This window comes from Empidonax traillii, unplaced genomic scaffold (assembly GCF_003031625.1).
Source record: "Empidonax traillii isolate 1590-97213 ecotype Southwest subspecies unplaced genomic scaffold, ASM303162v1 scaffold2015:size83106, whole genome shotgun sequence".
In the NCBI taxonomy this organism is placed as follows: Eukaryota; Metazoa; Chordata; class Aves; order Passeriformes; family Tyrannidae; genus Empidonax; species Empidonax traillii.
In genome coordinates this window covers 7,331-29,846 of record NW_020957208.1, presented here as the reverse complement: position 1 = coordinate 29,846, position 22,516 = coordinate 7,331, and the positions used below count along the sequence as shown (strand labels likewise).

Below are 22,516 nucleotides of genomic sequence, written 5' to 3'. Positions count from 1 at the left end.
ACCAAAATCCTACCAAAAAATCCCCAAATGCTAAAAAACCCAAACAAGCAAAAAACCAACCAGCCAAAACACAATCACAAAACCCTACCAAAAAACCCCCAAACCCTACCAAAGAACACCCCCAAAAACTCAAAAAAACCCAAAGCAAACACAAAACCCTACAAAAGAAAAACCCTAAATCCTAATAAAGAAACAAACCTACCAAAAAAAAAGAAAATAAAACCAAAAAACTGTAACCCCCCCCCAAATTCTAACAAAAACACACCCCAAACCCTACCAAACCAAACCAAACACAAAATCCTACAAAAGAAAAACCCCAAACCCTACCAAAAAAAAACCAGCCAAAAAATCCTACCCAAAACAAAGAAAATAAAAGTGAAAAATCATGCCAAAAAATTCCAAACCCTAACCAAAAATCCTAACCCCCCAACAAAATAACAAAAAACCCCAAAACATGATCAAACAAAAAACCCTCCCAAAAAATTCCTCAAACCCTACCAAAACAGCTCACAAAATAACAAAATAAAACCCACAATCATAACACTGAAACTCTACAAAAAACCCCAGATCCTACCAAAAAAACCCAAACAAACCTAAAAAACCAACACACTAAACCAAACAAAAAAACTCTACCAATGAAAGACCCCAAACCCTACAAAGAAAAAACAACAAAAACCAAACAAAACAGACAAAAAAACCCTCCCAACCAAATATAACAAGAAATGAAACAGAAAGAGACAAAAAACCCTACTAACCTCCCCAAACCCTAATAAAACCCCACAAACACCCAACAAAACACAAGCAAACAAAACACAGACAAAAAATCCTACCAAAAGAAATCCCACCAAACCCTACTAAAAGAAACCCAAAAAAACTTGACATTCAAAAAAGCCCCGCCTAACCAACAAACCCTAAACAAAATCTCTATTAAAATAAAACCCGAAAACTGATAAAAATACCCCAAATTAAAAACCAACCAAACAAAAAAAACCTGAAAACCCTCAAACCCTAAAATACCAAACCCTACCAAACCAAACCAACAAAACACAAAAAATCCCACCAAAAAAAATCCCACCAAACCTTACTGAAAAAGCCCAGCAAAAACCTAGCAAACAAAAAAACCCCAAACCAAACAAAACCCAAACAAACAAAATCCCTAAGAAAAAAAATCACAAAAACTGAAAGAAATCCCCCAAATTAAAGAAATGCAAACAAAAAAACAACTGAAAACCCCCAAACCCTAAAAAAACCCCCACAAACAAGACCTACCAAAGCAATCAACCAAACAGAACCAAAACACCCCACCAAACAACCCCCACCCCTACTAAAAAAAGCCCAACAAAAACCTGGCAAACAAAAAAAACACCCAAAAAACCAAAATCCTTATGACAAAACCCCAAACACTGAAAAATTTACCCTAAATAAAAAAAAAGGAAATCAACCAAATAAAACAAACAAACCACGAACAAAAATCAGACTAACTCCCCCCAAACCCTACAAAAAAACCCAACAAAAACCTGACAAACCAAAAAAAAAACCCCAAACCCAAACAAACAAAATCTCTATGAAAAAAACCCCCACCAAATACTGATAAAAATACCTCAAATAAAAAACCAACCAACCAAAAAAGCAACTGAAAACTCTCAAACCCTAAAAAACCAACCAAACCCTACCAAACCAGCCAAACAGAACACAGAAAATCCCACCAAAAAAAATCCCACCAAACTCTACTGAAAAAGCCCAACAAAAACCTGGTAAACCTAAAAAAAACCCAAACAAACAAAATCCTGATGAAAAAAAAAACCCAAACACTGAAAAAATTACTCTAAAAAAAAAAAAAAAAAAAGGAGGAAACAACCAAAAAAAACAAACAAACAAAACCCAACCAACCAAAACCAAGGAAAAAAAAAAAAAAACAAACCAACCATACAAAAAAAATTTAAAAAAAAGGGATTAAGAACTACGAGGAAAGAGGAATTCCAGGAATGGGAAGTGGAAGAGGCAGCTGAGCTCTTTGAGGTTCTGGATTCGCCTTCAGTGGACTCACTTTGCATATTAAGGCACTTTAATTTAGGTTGTTTTTTTTTTAATATGCAAACTGGATGTAAATCTCTGTATCCATCAGCCCTACAAGGAGCCCTGGGAGCCCAGGCAGCTCATTTAGCTGAGAATTTCCTTGTCTAACAAACATCCAGCCATGGAATTGTTCCCCCTGGAGCCCGTTTTTATCCCAAAACCCAGAGCCCAGCGCGGTTCCCTTCCCGTGCTCCAAAGGTCCCAGGAGCTGAGGGGGAGTTGAGGGTGGGTTTCCAGCAGAATTCCACCTGCAGGAGAGAGGGAGCTGTTCCTGGTGCTGCAGCAGAACCTCCCCTCTGCTGCCCGAATATTTCCTGCTCTTTATAATTTTTTTTTAAATTTTTTTTTACTGTCTTTAACTTGTGTGCTGAATTTTACACATTTTCAACTTTAATCCAGGTTGTAAGTTGAAGATTATATCCTTCAAGCATTCTCTGTGGTCTTTTGAACTAGAAAAAAAAAAAAAACATGATGCCCCTCCATGTTCTTTAAATAACTTCTCTCAGAATACTCATCTTTCCTTAATAATATCTTCTTCAGTGAATGAAAGAACTGTTAAAGTGAGTTTGCTGTAACTGAATGTTACTTTAATTTGTATTTTTCCTCCTTCTGAAAGATGTGCTCCATCGTTCCTCTCTGATTGCCCCTTTATCTATCTACATGAGAGAAAATCATGGAAAAAACAGAAGGCAGAAAGAATTTTTAGGTCTAAGATACCAGATTTTCTGTACAAAAAGGTACATTTCATAGAGGCAAAAAGATACATCAGCGCACAACGGAATCACAGTGATTTATGATATCCTACCACTGGGCTGAATTCACAGTGGCAGGGTGCTGATTTTTAGTGTAATTCTTGATGCAAAAAGAAGTAAAAGAGCATTTTTACCCATTATGGTTGGTCGGGGATCGGAACAAGCTGTAAATGCATTATCAGCTGGAATGTGAGTCCTGTTTGGGTGTTTGAGCCTCGAAAATATCTGAGTTAAAACCAAAAATGCCTCTGAATTCTGTGTTTACAGCCTGGGGCAAGAGACAGGTGATTACTCTGATTCACCTGTAAATCATTTATGAGGCATTAGATATTCCCTGAGCTGTCAGAGGGACGTGGCATCCAGGGAGCAAAATTCGGAATGGAAAAGAGAAAGGAAGAGCCTTTACTTTAACTGGGATCAGTTTGGCAACTTTTCCAAACTCTAACCCTTTCCAGCTATTTTGCAGGAGTACTGGATGTATTTGAAAAGAATAAATGGACTCTAATATTCAATGTTCCTGTAGATATGAAATGAGGGGAAAAATGATCTCACATCAACAGGGAAGGTCTACTATCTTACTTCTGAAATATCTTAAATCAAGATATTATCTTAAAACAGTTATAAAAGATGGGCTGCTCAAATCAACTTCTTTCACCTCTTTTTTTTCTCTCTTTTTTTTCTCCTTTTTTTTTTCTTTTTGTAAGTATTTACCGTGGAGGAACCTTTATGTCCACTTTAAGAAATCACTTTCAGCCACCTAAAGTGAGATTTATTTCACCTTTAAATTGAAGAGGCGTTGCTAAATTATTCCTGCACCTTGGAATAACCCATTTCTGTGGTGGAATTCAGATTAAAAATTGAAATCTCAAGCTGGGAAGCAAAACCAGCCCAGGCCAAGTTAATTTGTTTTCTAGCATAGAATGCAAACATCTTCCCTCTGGAATGAAATACTCAGTTTTATGACCCTCAAAGCAAAACATGAGAGGAGTTCTTCTTCCCCTGCCATGGATACGTGAGATAGGAATGGAAGATACTTTGTGTTCTGCTTCTGGAGGTCAGTAAAACTGAATTACCTCATTTTGGCCACGGTGAGATGAGGATATACAGATATTTTTGCACCACTTAGCAGGAGGAGTATTTAATAACTTGTTATAGGGCTGTAATTTGCTCGTCCATCTGAAGATGATTTAACTTGCTGTGCTCCAGTTTTATTTTGCTGAGGAAAAATCAATGGGCAAAGCCTGTCAGGAGGCCAAATTATTACACTTATTCCCCTGCATGTATTATTGAGCAGGCAGTTCCCTTTAATGAAGTTCTTGGCTTAAGTCTGTGAGGTATATTAAGGAGTAGTGGATGTAGCTCAGGATAAGCTGCAACAAGAAATGGAATTGTACAGTTGGGCAGTTTTAATCACTGGCCACCCCTGTGAGAATGAAAATCTCACTGAGATTTTGATGAAAGCTCATAAGAAAAAAACCACAACATTTCCTGGTAAACAACAGGCTAAAAAGACTCTTTTGAGTCTTTGGTCTGACAACACTTGATCCATGACTGAGTTTTCCGAGTGATCCTAAAATACAGGCAAGATACCAAAAGCAGTGATTCTAAACATGTGGGATGTCAGAATGTTCCTCCACGAGTCCAAATGGTAGTGAAAAGGAAGTGATTTTTAGGTTGGGGACAGAAAATCTTCCAGCTGAAGTTTTTAACAGAAAACGGTTGGAATTTCTTGTTCCCATCACTATTCCCGTTCTCCCACTAGTGGTCTAAGCACAGGCATCCCATTAACAAAACAAGTAGCACCTGGAAAATAAGGCTTTCCAGGGTGGGATCCAACTGACTGACTGATGGCCAACACCTACATTTGAATAGCCCCCCAAAACTTTTGTGGGAATAGACAAGAGAGGGGCGATCCCAGAGAAGAACATCTCTCTTTGGAAAGCAGATGTTTGAAAAAGGTCTGATGAGTCATTCCCTCAAAAAGCTTTTGTCCATTGACCGGGAAGGCAGCTTTGGGACAACAGCCAAGATGGAAACACCACTGAGATCCAGGAGAAGAACTCTGTGCTGTCTCACTGCAAAAAAAAAACAAACCCTCAAGCCTGTCCTGATAACCATTCTGATCTTATCATCGAGGTACAGAGGAAGGAATAAGGATCCAAAGTTTCACTACCAGCAATGGGAAACATCATTACAAATGGGGAACCGTTGTGGAGTGGAATGGAAATGGTTTATAGGAGATCCTTCATAATTCCAGGGTGGTAAACATGTCCTTAACACAGGCAGGGATCCCTGGTTCAGTCCATAGTGGTAGATCCTGGTATATTCACTGCCCATACTTAATGAATTAATTAGCTACAGAAACCCAAATCTGAGGAATTACAGACAGAATCAACATTTGTATTTTGTCCATATTAACTATTAACATGTACCAGTATCTTTTTTACACCCTTCTAGGCGTTCATGAGCTCAAGCAGAAATCATAAATTATTTGTTGTAGTGTCCTTTCCTTGCCTTTGGGTAATAGGACTAAACCAACCAAATTTTATGGATGAGTGTGTGCAGTAACCCCACAGTTTATCTGCTGGAAACAACCAAACATGACTCTATTTGCCAGTGCTCAGTTTGTGTCTACAATCAATGGCATTTTTTCGTAGGTTAATTAACATCCTTCAGCAAATAAACCTTCCTTCATTCATTTTTTTTTTTTTTTTTTGAGGATTCTCTTAGGAAACATGACTGGATCTCTGGAGATGCCCATCTCTTTCCACTGAGATTCATGGAATCATGGAATAGTTTGGCTTGGAAGGAATCTTTAAAGATCATCTAGTCCAACCTCCCTGCAGTGACCAGAATCATCTTCAACAGCATCGTGTTGCTCCAAGCCCCATCCAACCTGGCCTTGGACACTTCCAGGGCTCCAGGGGCAGCCACAGCTTCTCTGGGCAACCTGTCTTTTGTTTTCCATCACTGATTATTCAGGGAGCTTGGGTGATAGACTGAACATGGGATTTTTAGGAAGCTGCATCAGGTATCTCCACTATAAGGATTTAATTTATTTTCCAAAAAATAGGGGCCTAGTGCAATTTAAGATGCAGTAAGGTAGAGTTGCCAGTCTGGATAGACACAAATCTTCTGTAGGCCCAGTGTCAGAGTGTCTTAATACCCTAAAGAATACAGGGATTCTTGTGTTTAGTTGCACCTGCATCTGGTCCTAAAAATCCCCAAAGTAATTCCTTATTTCTCTCATTTCAGGAGCTTATTGGACACTAGAAAGCAACACAGGCAAAGTCTAGGGTTCACCCAGGTTTCCTCTGAAATGTAGTCACTGCCAGTGAGGAGAAATTCAAAGGCAATCAGTGCTGCCTTAATCCACGTGTCATCCCTGGAAATAAAGATCCTAGAACCCAGGCAGGTGTGCCATTGATTCCACGATAATCGAACTCTCCTCTCTCACTGCTGTGTTTTCCAACAACCTAAAGAAGCAACAAAATCTCCCAGGGTCAGAAAATCCAGCAGCCAGCACAGAACATGCCACGGGAATAGGAACAAAAAGAGCATTTTCACTGAACTACCTTTTAAAAGAATATCCAGTTGTCTGACACCTGACTCACCCATTCCTACAGGAGCATGAAGTGTTTTTAGGATCTTTCTGAAAACACGGTTTCCACACCAGGAAATACCTTTTGTTCCAGCACTGCAGAAGATGCCAGCAGGTGCCTGCTGGGATACAGCACCAGGACGTGCTTTGAAAGGAGCTGACCATCAGAGATGGGCCCTCAGTTATAATTCAGATGATTTTAACAGTCTTTTGGGGATTATTTTTTCCCCCCCCCCATGGTACTAGAGGTGTTTAAAAATTAGATGACTGCATGTTGTCACAACTTCCAGCACTCCATGACCTTGGAGATACTGACAGGTGAAACCATCACTCATTTAACTGTGTGAGTTTTGCTGCTGTTTATCATTCATTTTTTAACTGCAGTGACCTGGTATAACATGATTGCCACTCCATGGGCTTGGGGAAACAGGAGTTCAAACAGCCCCCCTGCCAAGAGGTAAAATCAATTGCAGAGGCATCTAAAATCATGGAATCCTGGAATGGTTTGATTGGAAGGGACCTCAAACATCACCCCTTTCCACCCCAGTCATGGGCAGGGACTCTTTACACCAAAATGCGTCCACTACACTTTGTATTTGAAAGTATTCACTAAAAAAACAAAAACAAAAACAAAACAATCAAAAACAAACTGCAAAAAAACACAAACAAAAAAAGGCAAATAAATGGCTATTAAAGAAACTGCCCCATTTTCACCAGATCAGCTTCTCACTGCACATCATGACCACCACGTAGTGGAAGGTAAGACTGATGATATTGAAGTCTGAACAAAATAAAAAAAAGAGAGATGGTGGGGTTTAATGAACTATGTGTCACCATAGAAACAAGGAACTCAAAAGTAGAACTGTGTAAATAATTGATATTTTATTTTTAAGCACACAAAACAAAAATGCCGTTCCGGTCAATTAAGTGGGATTTACACCTTCGTTTTGTCTGACATGAAAACAGAGAGTTGGACAGGCAGACAGAAAATTTCATTTTTAGCTTTTTATCTTTAATTTTAACGTTTCTTTCTTTTTTTAAACCCTAGTTCAATTTAAGCAGCGATGCTCCTGAAACAATGTTCTGCCAAGAAAGGGCCGTATATTTTCATTTTCCAAAAATAATGTCATTATTTTTCAGCCTTAATTATTTTTAATTTAACCCTAACCTGCATTTTTCAATGACCAAACTGCTCCCAGAGAAATACTTTTATTAGATCTCGTTCCCAGAAACAAATCTCACCCAAGTCATTATGTTACCCAGTTGCCTGGACCAAGTCCAATCCGTATTTTGTTTTCCTTTCACTTCTGTTCTTTGGCTATTAAAGAAGGACTTTCTGGAAATTCTGGGGATGACAAAAGTAATGGCTTTGAAAGAACCAGGTAGGAACCATCAGGGTGAACATCCTATGGGATGGGGAAGTGGCTCCCACACGTGTTTCACAGTTAATGATGTTTTCAGACCTGTAGGTGTTAAATTCCGTATTTTTCCTCCCCTCCATTTCCCTTCTGAATGGAAGTCCAGCAAATGATGAGGAGATGACTAAACTTGGGATTTATCAGCAAAGGCTTGCAAGGGAGGAGTCCTCATTTAAACCACCCAAATGTGGTCGACAGAGATAATTGAAATTTCTGCTCCATTACGGCGAGTTTTGCACCTTTGCTCTGATTCATCTTCACTGACCGTCCCCCAGGCTGAGCTTTAACTGCCTTAGACAGTCCTTGAGGCTTAACTTGTCCTCTGGCTTCCCTCTTGAGTCAGCAGGGAGGGAAAGGCCATTCCAGACAACAATTTACCCCACCAGTGTCAGGAAACCAGAGCAGTTTGAAAGGAGTGGCTCTAAGGAAGGACCCACAGCTCTGCAGGGGCTGCTTAGACTGGGTTTAGGTCAGAGAATTCAAGTTTAGTCACTGAAAGCAAGAGAGACAAATCCCATCCCCTGGAGACAAAGCAGTGAGTAAGAACTTGGAGGAACTTGAGGCTAAAATTCTAATGACTGAGGGTGGAGTATCCATATCTGTCCTGGGTGCTGTGGAAAACCCATGGCACAGCTCTGCCCTGCTGATGGAAAGGGCTAGCACATTAAGGAATGATCTTCTTGAACTGAGACACATCAGTTACCAAAGACACTGTGATCCCTAATGATCCCTGGTACACACAGCCCCAGTCTGTTAATCCAGCTGGGTCTGGATGCAAAACCTGGAGGATTAGACAAGCACAACAGTGCCCTGGAGAACATTTCTGCTCCCAGGGCCGTGATCTCAGCCGAGAGTTCCAGTGGCAACCGAATATCCTTGCTCATCTGCCATTAATGTCAAGTCTAGGGTACAATGTGGGTGGTTTTTTAATCCCTGTTACCAGGAATTCTTCTCCAGCAACACTACTGTTATGCTATTTGTCTTCCCAGGCAGACCATCTACGTGGGTACAACTTCACTGTGTGTTGTAGAGGGATGAGAAAGAAACATTCCTTGGCTCTTCCAAGGAATGTACCAGTGGTTCACCCACTGGAGGTTTGTCCTGCCTGCAGCTGTGTCCACCAAAAAAACTTTCAGTAGATGATGCCAATGCAGTTTGACTTTCTTTCCCCTGCCAAAGCTGATCCTGAGTTTCTTCAATGGCACCTGCAGGCTTTCAGCTCCACTGACGTGACTGAATTCAGAGCGGGTTACCATCAACCCCTTCAGGTTTGGCTGCTCCATTTGGGGAGAAGGTTCTTTATGGAGCCTGCAGCTTGGTTTGTGCCTGGATTGGGAAGATTTTGGCCCATTATTATCAACAGAATTCGTAGATCCTAACTTCAGATCTCCATAGTGATTGATTTAGGAGACAATGGAGAGAAACAGGCACTTGTGACACAACCTTTCAAGAGAAGATGGATGCTAAAACAGGGTAAGCTGAAGTTCTGTAAATACTTTTCAGTGTAACTTAGTTCTAAGTACTGATTTTGATCTCTTGACTATAAACACAGTTCAGAAAACTAACACTGATAAAGACCTCTCTACTTTATAAACCCATTTTAAGTGGTTGATCCATTGTAATTAATGAACAAACTTACAGTATCAGAGGACTACAGAATGGTTTGGATTGGAAGGGACCCTAAAGATCATCTTGTTCCACCCCCTGCCATGGGCAGGGACACCTCCCACCAGCCCAGGTTGCTCCAAGTCCCATCCAACCTGGCCTTGGACACTTCCAGGGATGAGGCAGCCACAGCTTCTCTGGGCAACCTGTGCCAGGGCCTCCCCACCCTCATAGGAAAGAATTTCTTCCCAATATCTAATCTTAATCTACTCTCCCTCATCTTAAAGCCATTCCCTCTTTTCCAAAAACTTCCAAAAAGCACGTTGGTGAAGTCAGAGATGTTCAGCAAAGAGCTAAAGAATGAATCAGTGCTTGGAAAACAGAGATCAGAGAACAATTTTTCTTGCATTTGCCTAAGAAAGAGCAAAGTCTGATCACAGTTTGGGTCCTGAGGGTTGCACAGGTGGCTTGGTCAGAATAAGCACCTATCTTGTGACTGTTACCACAGGGTTCCTAAATTCTCTCATGATATTTTTGCCTGTTCCTGCCGTCTCTGATATGGGGTTTGTAGAAGACACTTCAGGCAGTGTCCCATGGATAAATCATCAGTGCAAAAAAAACCCCAAAACATCTAGGACCAAAGACAGATGTATTCTGGCAGATAAAAGGTCTGTATCCTGGATTAAAAAGGAGCCACATAGGAAGCTTTAAGATGTAGGCACAGTCTTCCCTTCCTACTCTAGGAATTCATTGCTGGAGTTCAATCCCAGTCCTATTGTTGTGCACCAGCGAGGGAGACACAGCACAGACACAGGCACACAGTGAAGTAATGTCTTCCCAGTGGTGCCAGGGGAAATAACAGCAGATAATTCAAAGGCTCTGAAAGAACAAGGGGCTGACGAGACACTCACTAAAAATGTGAAACTAAAAAAAAAGAAAAACCACCAAAACTGGCTCCATCATCTTTGTAGGATGGAAACATAATTCAAAACCTCTCCTTGCATCGCCACATTACCTCCTAACCCTCATCTCCTACCCCCTTGGTGCCCTTCCCTGTTGATTTACAGGGTAACTTGCCCAGAGGATTCCTCTCAACAAAGTTAAGGCACTGTATCCTTTCAAATCCTTGTTTCATTTGAATTCCTTGATGTGTCTGTGAATGGAACTGCCCTTCCAGATTCTTCAGAGGAAGGACAGGAGGAGTGGGATTAGACAATAGGGGCTGTAAGTTAAAAATTGTCTTGACAGTGAGTCATGAACCACTAAAATCACCAAGGAGTCATCAGAACTTCTCTTTCTGATCAAATTCTTGTGCTGAGTTCACTGCTGTCATCCCTTGGCTCACCCCAAATTACTCCATTTTAAACTCTATGAACAGAGGCACAAACCTGCAGATCACTCAGGGAACTCCCTCACCACTTCTAGAGAGCCACATTCAAGGGACAAATCTGGGATAGCTGGTCCAACAGTGGAAAGCAAGACAGACAAGAGGCTGGGAAAAGTCTACCATGCCAATCTACAGCTGGAGATGTCCCACATTTCCTCTTTCCATCATGGGATTTCTCTGGTGGCATGTCCCTGGCTGTGACCCTGTGAACCCCACGGGCAGTATCAGATCCCACTGGTCAGTAGATCACAGATCAAGCCAGACGAGCGTGTCTGGCCCTTGGGGTGACAGCTGGGAGAGGTGCAATCCCACCAGCAAGCAGAAGACAGCCAGGAGATTCTCCCCTCAGTGCAGGCACGTGGAGAGTGTGAATTTGGAGGCTGCTGAGCACCTGCCTGTATTTTGAGGTCATTGCCAAACTTGCTCACCCAAGCCTAAGTAGATCCACCACATGGATGACATGAAGAATTCACCTGCACATCAAAACCTACCGTGGTGAAAGCCACAGTGCAGATTTTTGGGGTCATCCAGACCTCCAGCATGACCCAGTCAGTACAACAGAGCTGGATGCTCAGGGTGGGATTGGTCTCATCAAATGCTGACACCTGCAGCGGGATTATTTAGAGCACGAGGAAGGTGACTTGCAGTGTAGATGCATTTGCAGGTGTCAACATTTAATTAGATAAATGCCATGCTAAATGTACCTAACCTAGGAAACTGCCATCAACATCTGAGTAACTCCTGTGTCATTCTTTCCCAGCCCCAGGGTTGGGAACGGGTCAGAAGAGTCTGGATTGGAAAACAAAAAGGGTGCATGTGGATCAGCAGTGAGATTTATCAGTTCTGACCTGGCAGAAGGCACCTTGAGGGCTGGTGACAGTTAGAGGAGGAGCCAGCAGGAAAGGGGGCAGTTCTACACCAGGATAGGGATAAAAACTCAGGCAAAGGAGATTGGAAACACTGATGTAAGGGATAGCCTGGCTCCACTGCCTGCAGAAGTTGGCCACGGAGTAATCACCCCTCTCTTTCCTTTCTTGTCTGCCTTTGGATTTCATTATTTCCCTTTGTCAGTTCACTTCCGTCTCCAGAGTGAAGGAGTCAGGTTCTGAGTCCTGCTGAGATTTCATTTCCTTCAAATTCTCATTTTCATTCTGGCTGCAGGTGATGGCTGAACACAGGGTCAGCACATGTCCCTTATTCCTTTACATATAAATTCCTAAAAAATTTGAAGCATTTAGGAGGAAGAAGCCATGAGAAAATATTGGGAAAAAAAAAATTACACAAACAGAAAATCTCAGGGCAATCATTGCCTTTGAAGCATTATAAACAGAGCAGAGAAGGAGAGAAAAGAGTGGTGTGAAGAATGAAACAGTAATGAGAAAACATCTGGGCATGAGAGGCAGAGTGGGAGGGAAAGGGGAAAACTCCAGAGCCTTGGAAAAGCAGAGCTGGATGTTTTCCATAACAGAATGCCAGCCTGGCTCTGCAGGACCTGTGGCTGCAGTTGAGTGATCTTACAAAGGTCCACTTGGTGGATTGTCTTAAAACCACAGGAATTTGACCATGCTCCTAAATCTCTAAGATCTCCTAAAAACTCACAATCCCATTTTATACCCTGCAACCCCCATGAGGAAAAAGAAATTCTCAGAAAAAAATGTACATATTGAGTTGTTCTGTGGAAATTTTCATGCGGGAGTAGTCAAAAGGGGGAAAAAGCAGTTGTGTTCTTCTCCTTGCTCTTAAATAAACAGAAGTTTACTCACCAGTCAGGAGGAATTTCTGCCTTTTTTTCAGCTATTTCTGACTAGCAAGAGAGCTATTTCCTATGTTTTTCTCTTTTTGAAGGAAACAAGCTAATAACATATTTCTTCACTACCTGCCATCGTTAGTAAATCTTAGTGCTACAGCTGAATAACACACAGACAAAAAAAATATGTCATGCAATTTTCACTTCTCCCAAGAGAAAAAACAGCTTGTCTGCAGCGGGAGAAAATCAAGGGCAATCAACAAGTGCACTTGTGACTGCTTAGTTTATGCAGAGTTATATCTTCGGGGTGCTTTGGAGTGAAATACTCTCCAAAAAATACAAACAGTAGGAAGTTAGTAGAGTTTTTGCTGATATCCCACCCTTTAACTATGGAGATAAGGTGGTGTTTTTTTTGGGGAATGAGAGTGGCAGGATCTGGCTTGACATAAATATCATGTAGTGAAAGGTGAGTCTAAAGGTCAGGACTTCAAGGAGGGAGAGTGGAATGTTGTAGTCCCAGAGGTAAAATTAAATATATTTAAGACATGTCTACAATAAATAATAAAAAATAGATATTTAAAAAGTAGAGAAAAAAGACAACAAGCAGGTTTCAAACCAGAAATACACCAGAATTCTTCACTGGGAGATTAATGTTTTTGAGGGGATGTGGTTCCTTTATCCAAAGCCACATAAACTGTGGAAATCGTTACCACAGGATGTGGTGAACAACTAAAAGATGCTCGGTGAGCCTGGGAAAATCTTCCCAGTGATTCAATCTGCAAATACTGGTGGAACAGATAAAGAGCAGCTGGGTTCTGCTCCGAGGGAGAGCCTGAAAGGATCCAGTCCCTTCCTGCCTGAGTGGGTGAGAGGATTTAATCACACTGAGACGCAAAAGCCTTTCCAGTGGCTCTGGACTTCCTCTGTCTCTGAGCTGTGCTCCTTGAATTTGGAACAGGCAGGGGGAGGAGCTGGGCCTCAATAGTCCACCAGCTGGCAGGGTTATTCTGGATTTGAGAGATAAAGACCAAACTGGCTGGTGAAATGGTTTCCTTTCACTTGGGGAAATCTATGAATTCCTGAATTCAAATAGCAGTCACTGCATAAGCATGAGGAGTAGGGCTCACGGTCAGCTTCTGACATCATTTTTGGGATAGGGGATGAGAAATGGGTTTTTTTCCCCCTCTTTCGTCCTTGCTTTTACCACTTCTGGACCAGGAAGGCATTGGGAAGCTCTGCTGTAAAGCACAGAGGGTGCCTCAAAACCACCTCCCTGGGGGTAAAATGAACTGCCTGAGGCACATCCTTTCCTCAGTTGCACCAAAATCTCCTTCTTTTGCCAAAGCTGGGAAGCAGAACAAGAATCAGTTCATAGATAGATGACATGAATAAGAGGACTCTGAACGAAATATTCCTCGGAATGGTTTGCTTTAGAGGACACTGTGGTGACACAGATATCTGCATCCCACCCTCCTTTACTTCTGGGCTAAAACACATGGTCAGGAAAAGGGTGGGAGAACCCCCCCCCCTCTTTCATCACACACAGCGTGTTTTTATCTGCTCCTGTCTGCAGTTTTATCAATTCCAGTCACAGCAGAAGCAGTTTGGACAGGACTCAGAAAATGGACCCTGATTTCCAATTAGTTTCTTTGTCATTCTTTGCCCTTCTCTCCCTGGTGCCGGGCACGGGCAGCTCCTGCTGCAGTCGGGAGGAAATAAGGCAGGATATTAAACTATAAATTTCTCCTTTGCTGGCTGCCTCAGTTTCTTATCTCAGCAGCAGCAGCACAAGAATCCTTCATCAAGATTACAGCCATCACAACCTTAATCCCTGCAAAGGCCTTCAGATCACGTGAGAGATGCACAAATTCTCCCTGAGCTGATGAGGGGGAAAAGAGCTGCTGCAGAGCAGACAGATGATGCTTTTAGTCTTATGTGCCGTGTCACCTGCACCAGCAGAAGTTCATCCAGCACACTGTTTCTCTTTAATTTCCTTTTTTTGGGGAAGGGGAATAGTTTTGTAGACAGATGTCACTCCATCACCAAAGGTAAAGAAACATCTGCAATAACCACAAACTGTTCTGGTGCATCCCCATTGATCGAATTTTTGTCCTTCTCCTGTCTCTCCACGCTCATTCAGCAGCAGCGAGGCACCTCTTACCATCCGCTGTCTGCACTGACTTCGCTGAAAACCCCTCCAGGCATCCCAGGAAATGTTTACAAACCATCAGTTCAACTCACCGGGAGAAGAGTCATTGAAAGGGTTCAGGGCCGCTGCCCTCCGGATCTTCTCCAGGCAGGTCTCTTGCTCCTTTTTAATGATGCAGTTGGAGTGGGTTGCTGCGACCTGAAATATGGGAGGAAACGTGATTAAAGGACAGATGGAAAATGAAAATATTGAGTTCATCAGGAAGCAGCAGTAAATTTTAAGGTCCTCTTGCAAAAAAAGCAAAGAAAAAAAAAGAAATAAAAATACCATTAGAGGCTGAGAGAAAATGACAACAAACTTTGTTTTCTTTCCCTTCCCCCCCCTTTTTCTTTTTTTTTCTTTTTCTTTTTCTTTTTCTTTTTCTTTTTCTTTTTCTTTTTCTTTTTCTTTTTCTTTTTCTTTTTCTTTTTCTTTTTCTTTTTCTTTTCTCTTCTTTTTAATTCTTGCAGCGTGTTTAAGGCCAAACTAATGAATTAAAATTCTCATAAATTATTTGTGGGTTTTATGTTGTTGTCCCTGTCAAGGTAATTTCTAATGTGTTTGCTTTATTTTATTGAATTTCTTCTTCATATGAATTTAGAACAAGGGTATCTCTGAATACAGAAATCATTTAAAGAGGAATCAGAAATCAATTTAGGTTCAGTTTGATCTTCCACCTGTTTCTTGTGAGCCTTTGCACAAGCCATTAACCTCACCCTGGACTCTAAACCAAATTAAAAGCTGTTTCTCTTAGACTTTCATCCTGTTCATTCCTTATTTTCCCTTCACTTACACCCAGAAAATAGGAGGCAAATTCTCCTGCGTAAAGACAATGCAGTGCCAATTAAATCAAGATCCATTTTTTTTTCTTGTTGTTTTTTGGGGCTTTTTTTTGTTTTCTTTCTATTTTTTATCTTGAAGGGTCTAAGCACAATACATTAAAAAAAAAGGGAGGGGGAAAGAAAGGAAAAAATAATTTATAATAATAATAATAATAATAATAATAATTTTTAAGAGGAACTTTGCAGCCAACAGAATGCAGGCAATCCCAAAGCAGCAATGAAATAAAGGTGTGACCCATTTCCAGCAACCAACACAGGATCTGTTTCCCCCTACCTGTTAATTAGGAATGAGCAAATAGGGAATGTAAGATCAGAATTCGATCTGCTGTGGTTTGTTTTGAACCCTCATCTGCACAGTTCAGCTTTTCTTCCCTCAGAGCCCAGCAGAGGGGCAGGAGTGAACACTTTGGGTCACTGATGCACCAAAGTGCCCCCACACACTCAGAGCAAACCCCAGGGCAAGTGCAATCCCTTCAGGAGCTGAAGGGGCTGGTAAAAAAGAGAGGAACATTTACACAGTCCAGGATAAGGAGGAATGGTTTTAAACTAAGAGAGGGGAGATTTAGATCAGGTGTTAGGAGGAAATGCTTCCCTGGGAGGGTGGGCAGGCCCTGGCACAGGTGGCCCAGAGAAGCTGTGGCTGCCCCTGGATCCCTGGAAGTGTCCAAGGCCAGGTTGGACAGGGTTTAGAGCAACCTGGGCTAGTGGAAGGTGTCCCTGCCCATGGCAGGGAGAGGAACAAAGCTTTAAGGTCCCTTCCAACCCAAACCCTTCAATGAGTCCCTGATGATCCCAGTTTGGTGGTGCCTGGGTGATGCTGCACAGAACCATTTGAACCCTTTTGACCCTGCAAACATTCCAAACCACCACCCCTGTGTCAAGGACAGCGAGGGTTTCCTGATGTACCTCCCCTAAAAAGCTTTTCCCACCCTTTGTGGGCACTGATAAGGCTACACAGTTTCATCTCCAAGATCCCAGTAATGAATTCCAGCTGTTTTCCCCCGTGGGACACACCAGGCACAACCATATTAGATTTGTCTTCAAAACAAACACGGTTTTGTTCTAAGGGCTCCCGAGTGCCTGGAAGAGATAGATTGTCACACATCTCCAAGATCTCCCAAGAACTTAAGGGCTTTTGCTACATCATCCCCTCAGCCTCAGCAAAGAGAGAGAAAACTGCATTGTCTGGCATTCAGGATTTAAGAATATCTTTTAAAAAGATAAAAGAGAAACAGCCAGAAAACCAGAGTTCTGCTGTTAGTGCTGGTTCACCCTCCACAACTGCCCAGGTCTGAAAGAGGTATCCAGGGGTTGTCTCAATACATAAATGTAGCAGTTTCTATACAATTCACCATGTACAGATTAGAGAAGCTGTCATTTAGTAATATTATTTTTATTGTTATTAATAGTAATAATACTACATTGTCTATGCAAGTGGGACGTGACTAAACAAAAGGAAATATTTCTCCACACACTTATTGTTGATTTGCAAAACTCTTCTCAGTTTGAAATTGTGTATGTTAAATGCCATAGGAGTTATATATATATTTATATATGCATTTATTCATGCAAAATCCATCATAGGACAGAGGTTAGTGAGACACTAGAACAGGTTGCCCAGAGAAGCTGTGGCTGCCCCATCCCTGGAAGTGTCCAAGGCCAGGTTGGACAGGGTGTGGAGCAACCTGGGATAGTGGAAGGTGTCTCTGCCCATGGCAGGGGGTGGGACTGGATGGTCTTCAAAGTCCTTTCCAACCCAAACCATCCTGGGATTCTATGAATCTATGAAAGAATGCCAAGAAACCCACCATGCCCACGTCCTGGGGGGTAATCAGAGACATCTGAAAAGGTTTAAATTCAACCTATAGTGAAAAGACAAAAGAGTGTGATTTATCCTTTCTATTCTTGGCATCTCCTTTCCCAGAGGTGTATCAAAGCCAGGACTGGATTGATTCTGAAGAAAGCCTAAGGTTAAAAGCTCAGATGTTGCTGCTCTCCTTGCAGACAGGCACATCCAGTCAGATGGCTCTGACTGAACTGGCTACATTTAGTCAATCCTATCTGAGCAAGTTCTGGCTCAGGAGGCTCAGACTGGTGGGCACAGAGGGAGCACCAGAGCCACGTGATTCACCTGTCCCTGGAGCCTTCCTGAAGCTCTCACTGCTGCCAGAATATTTTGACGTGACTTTCCATAACAAGCTGTGTGTCGTTTCTGTAGCACTTCATCAACAGATTTAAAAAGAGAATTAATATTGGGGAACAAGGAAACTGAAAGAGAAAGCAAAGAAAGGGAGGAAACATTAACCTGAGTAGCAGGAGAGAGAATAGAAGCTGCCTGTCAACTCTGCTAATGAGCAATTCCACATCCCAGAAGACACAGAAAGGTTTGGATTGTTAACAGCAAAAGGTTTCTCTGGCGAATGCAGAGGTGCTTTAATGCTTGTTTTCCTGAAAGGATGCCCGGGTTTGATGTTTCTCCATTGACCATTCACTGGGAGAGTCTTTAATCTGTCAAGTCAGTCTTCAACAAGTGAACGGCAGAGCCCAATTCAAATGGAAGTGGAAGCTTGAACTCCAGGGCCTCCTGATTCCATTTCTTTTGCCTGAAGGACATTCACAATTTCCTGTGTTCAGTACAGGCAGTCTGGTTTCAGTTTCCCAGAAGATATCAGTGATGTGAGCTGTTAAAAAGTATTTTGACACATACTAGAAAAAAATCAAGAAACCAAGTTGATGGCGCATGAAATTCATGTTTTTGAACAACTTATTGCTCTCCATGGAGTGAAAGATTTCGACTCACGTCAGTTTAGAAAAGGTGTTTATTTGTTTGGATACAAAGACAGCAAAAATAATCAATGTCTGTTCAGTTCTGAGAGAACACGAAAAGACAAAAGCAACTGGCTGGGACACTCCAGATGTCCAACAAATTCAGAGCTTTCACTTTTTCTTCCTTTGTTTTTATTAAGATGGCCACTAAAAAAAATAAACTGGCATATGCTGTGTGTAATTTGTAGTACTTAACTCTTCACTGTTCCCTTGACATCACGGTAATGTTAATAACAAGCACGTTAAATTACAGCCTATATATTACATTGACTTTAATGTGCTCTCAAGGTTGTGCTTTACTGTGATCTGTTCCATAAAGAAAGCCACTGTTAGGACATAAACCTGAGCAGAGAAGCAGGTGAACACATCTGTGTTGCTTCCAGCCCTGCCCTGGTTATGTGTGTAAACCAAATCACCAAATTTTAGAGTAAAGCTTTGATCACTTTTATGGAAGGCCCAGGAAAGGAACCTCGTGGGAGGAATTGTGCAGATCAGAGGGGTTCCCACACGCTTCCCTGCTCGTGGAAATAAACACATGTTGCCCCTCCATTCGTGCTGGAAGTTTAAATAAGCTTTCCCCCTTTCTTGTTTTGTTTCCAGTGTTTCAAACTTAGCAAAGAGGGAGAGAATATTCCTGATAGTGCAACCAAAGAGCACAGAGCCAGGCTGTGAGCTGAGACAGCAGAGACACCAGGACTGGGCCACATTGGGAAGATGCTTCCACATTAGGAAGATGCACTTGGAACAAAGGAACAAGGGATAGGAAATACAGCTGAACACCCTGGAGCTGCCCTGACACGTGCACTGTGTACACAACATTAACATCCACCTAAACCCAGAGTGAGCAGGGCAGAAGTCGAAGACATTTATCCAGAGTGTTGGCAGTGCCTTAGGGTGTCTCACTTCACCTCCAGTTGCTGCTTCTCACATGAACCTTCATGTTTACCCTTGGCAGGATGTTTTGGAGGCTGTTGGGTATCAGATATAAATGGAGACACTCGTGTTTCACCACCTGGGTCATTTGTTGAGGGATGCCAAGTGGTGCAAGCCCTCCCAGTGAAAAACCAGGATGATCTCCAGGAATGGGATGTTATCCCCGTGCCAGAGCCACAGCCACTGGCAAGCATTTGTGAAAGGAGAGGTGATGGTGTGCCTGGAAGGATGTGGGACATTTTTAAAACATCAAAGCTGGGCATTTAAAGAGCCCTCAGTGTTATCAAAATTAATAATCCTGTGAGCCGACAGCACAGAACGGTCCAGCCAAGAAACCTGAGCCACCTTTGACAACACTCAGTTACTCAAGAAATACTGATTTGCTCATTTTAACCTCAATAAGAATACTCATGACTACTATAAAACATGATTTCTCTGCACAGGTTAACTCAGAAGTGAGAAAAGTCACCAGTATTCTTGAGAAACTCCAGGAGCAGAAAACATGCTTTGAAGCCACAGTAATAATGTGATGGTGAACAGGGCATTCACTTGGCATTTTCATTTCTACAAAGACCAGATCAGATACAGCAATTCAGGCTGTTATTTCCTTTTCTGCATTTATGTGTTAAGTTTGTAAAATGCTGATTTTTTTTTTTTATTATTTTTTTTTTGCCAAGGGAATGGGAGCATTTCCACTCCAATCAGGATATATCACATCAGGCATCGTGGAAGCGAGAGGGATAAAGAAGGAAAGATAAGAAGCAACAATAAAACTTCATTAAATCCTTCATGGACACTGATTTACATCAGCATGGAGTCTGATTCACCTGCTGTCTAAGTGTTGTCTCTAAAGTAATGAGAGAGAGGAGTTTAACCCACTGGGTATATTGGATCACTCACTGCAAGCTGAATTACACATTTTACTAATTCTATTACGACTTTCACTTTTGAAAAGTTAGCTTAAAAAAACGGTACATTGTGCTGTGAGCACTGCCAAAAGAAGCTCCCTCTGCCATGGCAACAGCATCACCAGATTTAATCCCTGTCCTTACCAAGCAGTGATTCAACTGGTCAAAGCGGGGGCCAAGACTTGCAAAACCTTGGGTTAAAAATAGAGGTGTTGGGGAAGGAGCTCTGATTATCTGGATTTTTTTCAGAACTCATTTGCATCACTGCTGGGACCCACAGCACTGGCTTGGCAGTCAAAGCAATTGTTGTCCCCAGAAAGGTCTCGGGTTGTCACTTGATTGCGTTTTTGCCTTCCTGTGTAAATGGCACCCAAACCGCTGCAATTTCCAAACACTTCAGGCTGAGTGAAAGGGTAAAGTGATTAGGAACTTATTCAGACCCAGGCATAGTTTGGACACCAGGCTTTAAGCAAAATGAGCAGGAAAAAAACCCACCAGCAGAACACACTGCCAAGAAAAGGCATTGATCCCTTTCTAAGAGGCTGACACAAATTTAAGATATGCTGACCTACCAACACTGATGGCTCCTGCAGAGGAGCAAGGTTCAAAACAAAAATAGCTGCAGAATAATCAACAGTTCCCTTCTCTCAGTGGATGCTTCTGAAGTGAATGCTGGACAAAAGATGTGTTACACAACATGGGGTAAACCTGGGTTTGGGTTTGCCTTGAATGGCTTTTTGTAGAGTCACAGAATTGTTAAATGGTTTGGGTTGGGAGGGAACTTAAAGATCACCCAGTTCCACTTCCCTGCCAAGGGCAGGGACACCTTCCATGTTCTCCTCTCCCATAGTCCCCAGAGGATTTTTGGGAAAGGCACAGTTTTGTCACTTTTTAGGCAGTACTGATAAGACATGAATGTCCCCCTGTTTAAGTAGTCCTGGAAATCAACCTTCTGCTGGAAAGAGGGTCAGAATGAAGACTGCACAACCTCTGTGCAATTTACACCACTGCTCACCTGTCCTCAGGGTAAAAAAGGGTTCTTTTTAGCAGGAACCTTCCTTGTTTCAGCATATGCCCATGGTCTGTTGTTCCCCTGCCACACACCAAGGTAAAAAGCCTGGCTCTTTCCTCCTAGTGTCCCTCCTTTGACCTTGCTACAGTTGATTAACATATTTTATATATTGAGGAGCCTAAAATTGGATGTAACAGGCTGCAAGTAGTAGATTTAGATTAGATATTAGAAAGAAATTCTTCCTTATGAGGATGGGGAGGCCCTGGCACAGGTTGCCCAGAGAAGCTGTGGCTGCCTCTGGATCCCTGGAAGTGTCCAAGGCCAGGTTGGATGGGGCTTGGAGCAACCTGGGCTAGTGGAAGGTGTCCCTGCCCATGGCAGGGGGTTGGAAGTGGATAATCTTTAAGGTCCCTTTCAACCCAAACCACTCCAGGATTCTAGAAATGATCCAGCAAGTGCTGAGTGGGGAGGGATAAACATTTCCCTGTATCTACTGACTATATCCTGATTAATACAGTCCAGGACACTGCTGGCCTTGTCTACTCTCCTCAGGACGTATCTAAAGTGTCCAGAGTCAAGGCTGCTAAGAATTCTTGAACGATTTCTCACAATGAAAAGACATTTTGAGGAGTTTCACTGAGTGAGGGCTGAGGGAATCTGTGCTGACGTAGGAACTCTCTCACTGCGGGGACATTGGGAAACAGAGCAGCTTTTTGGAGTTCTGTGCTTGTCGTGCTGCTGGGTGCCACATTCACTTGCAAAGCAGGGCCCCTGTTATTGCTTGTTATTATTTGCCCATTTATACTTCATTACATTTAAACAAAACCCCAAAGAGAAAAGGTCTCAGGCAGGAAATTTGTTTTTTGTGTAGGCTCCCAGCGAGTTCAATAGAAAGCCCATCTGAGTCACGCTTGGAACAGAAGCGCGTGATGAACAGCTACAGGAGCCTGCAGAGACACTTTCTACACTCACACATGTACCCTACCCAAGGGAGAAAGCTTTAATTAATCTACTAATTAAATTAAAGCTATTTGCCCTCAACCATCACACACGTCCTTCCCTTTCTCTCCTCCCCGCCGGCGGCTCCAGCAAGTGCTTCGTGCTCCAGCTCTTGCTCTAATATTCCCCAAAGGGGCTCTGGGAATGGGGAGAACACTGAAGAATAGAGGCAAAAAGCTCATTACAGCAGTGGTAATTGGGAGTGCTTGAACTTATTCTCCA

General features: G+C 42.3%; 1 protein-coding gene across 1 annotated transcript in view; it reads right to left on the bottom strand.

The window, feature by feature from the left end:
- LOC114071422 (pituitary adenylate cyclase-activating polypeptide type I receptor-like) overlaps positions 1-15,008 on the bottom strand; it is a gene marked incomplete at its 3' end in the record, with an annotated part of 65,754 nt that extends 50,746 nt beyond the window's left edge. The window contains exon 1 of the mRNA XM_027909251.1: positions 14,828-15,008. Within this exon, the coding sequence (XP_027765052.1) occupies positions 14,828-14,993 (166 nt within the window). The remainder of the gene's footprint in view (positions 1-14,827) is intronic.
- Between the last annotated feature and the right edge of the window lie 7,508 nt (positions 15,009-22,516).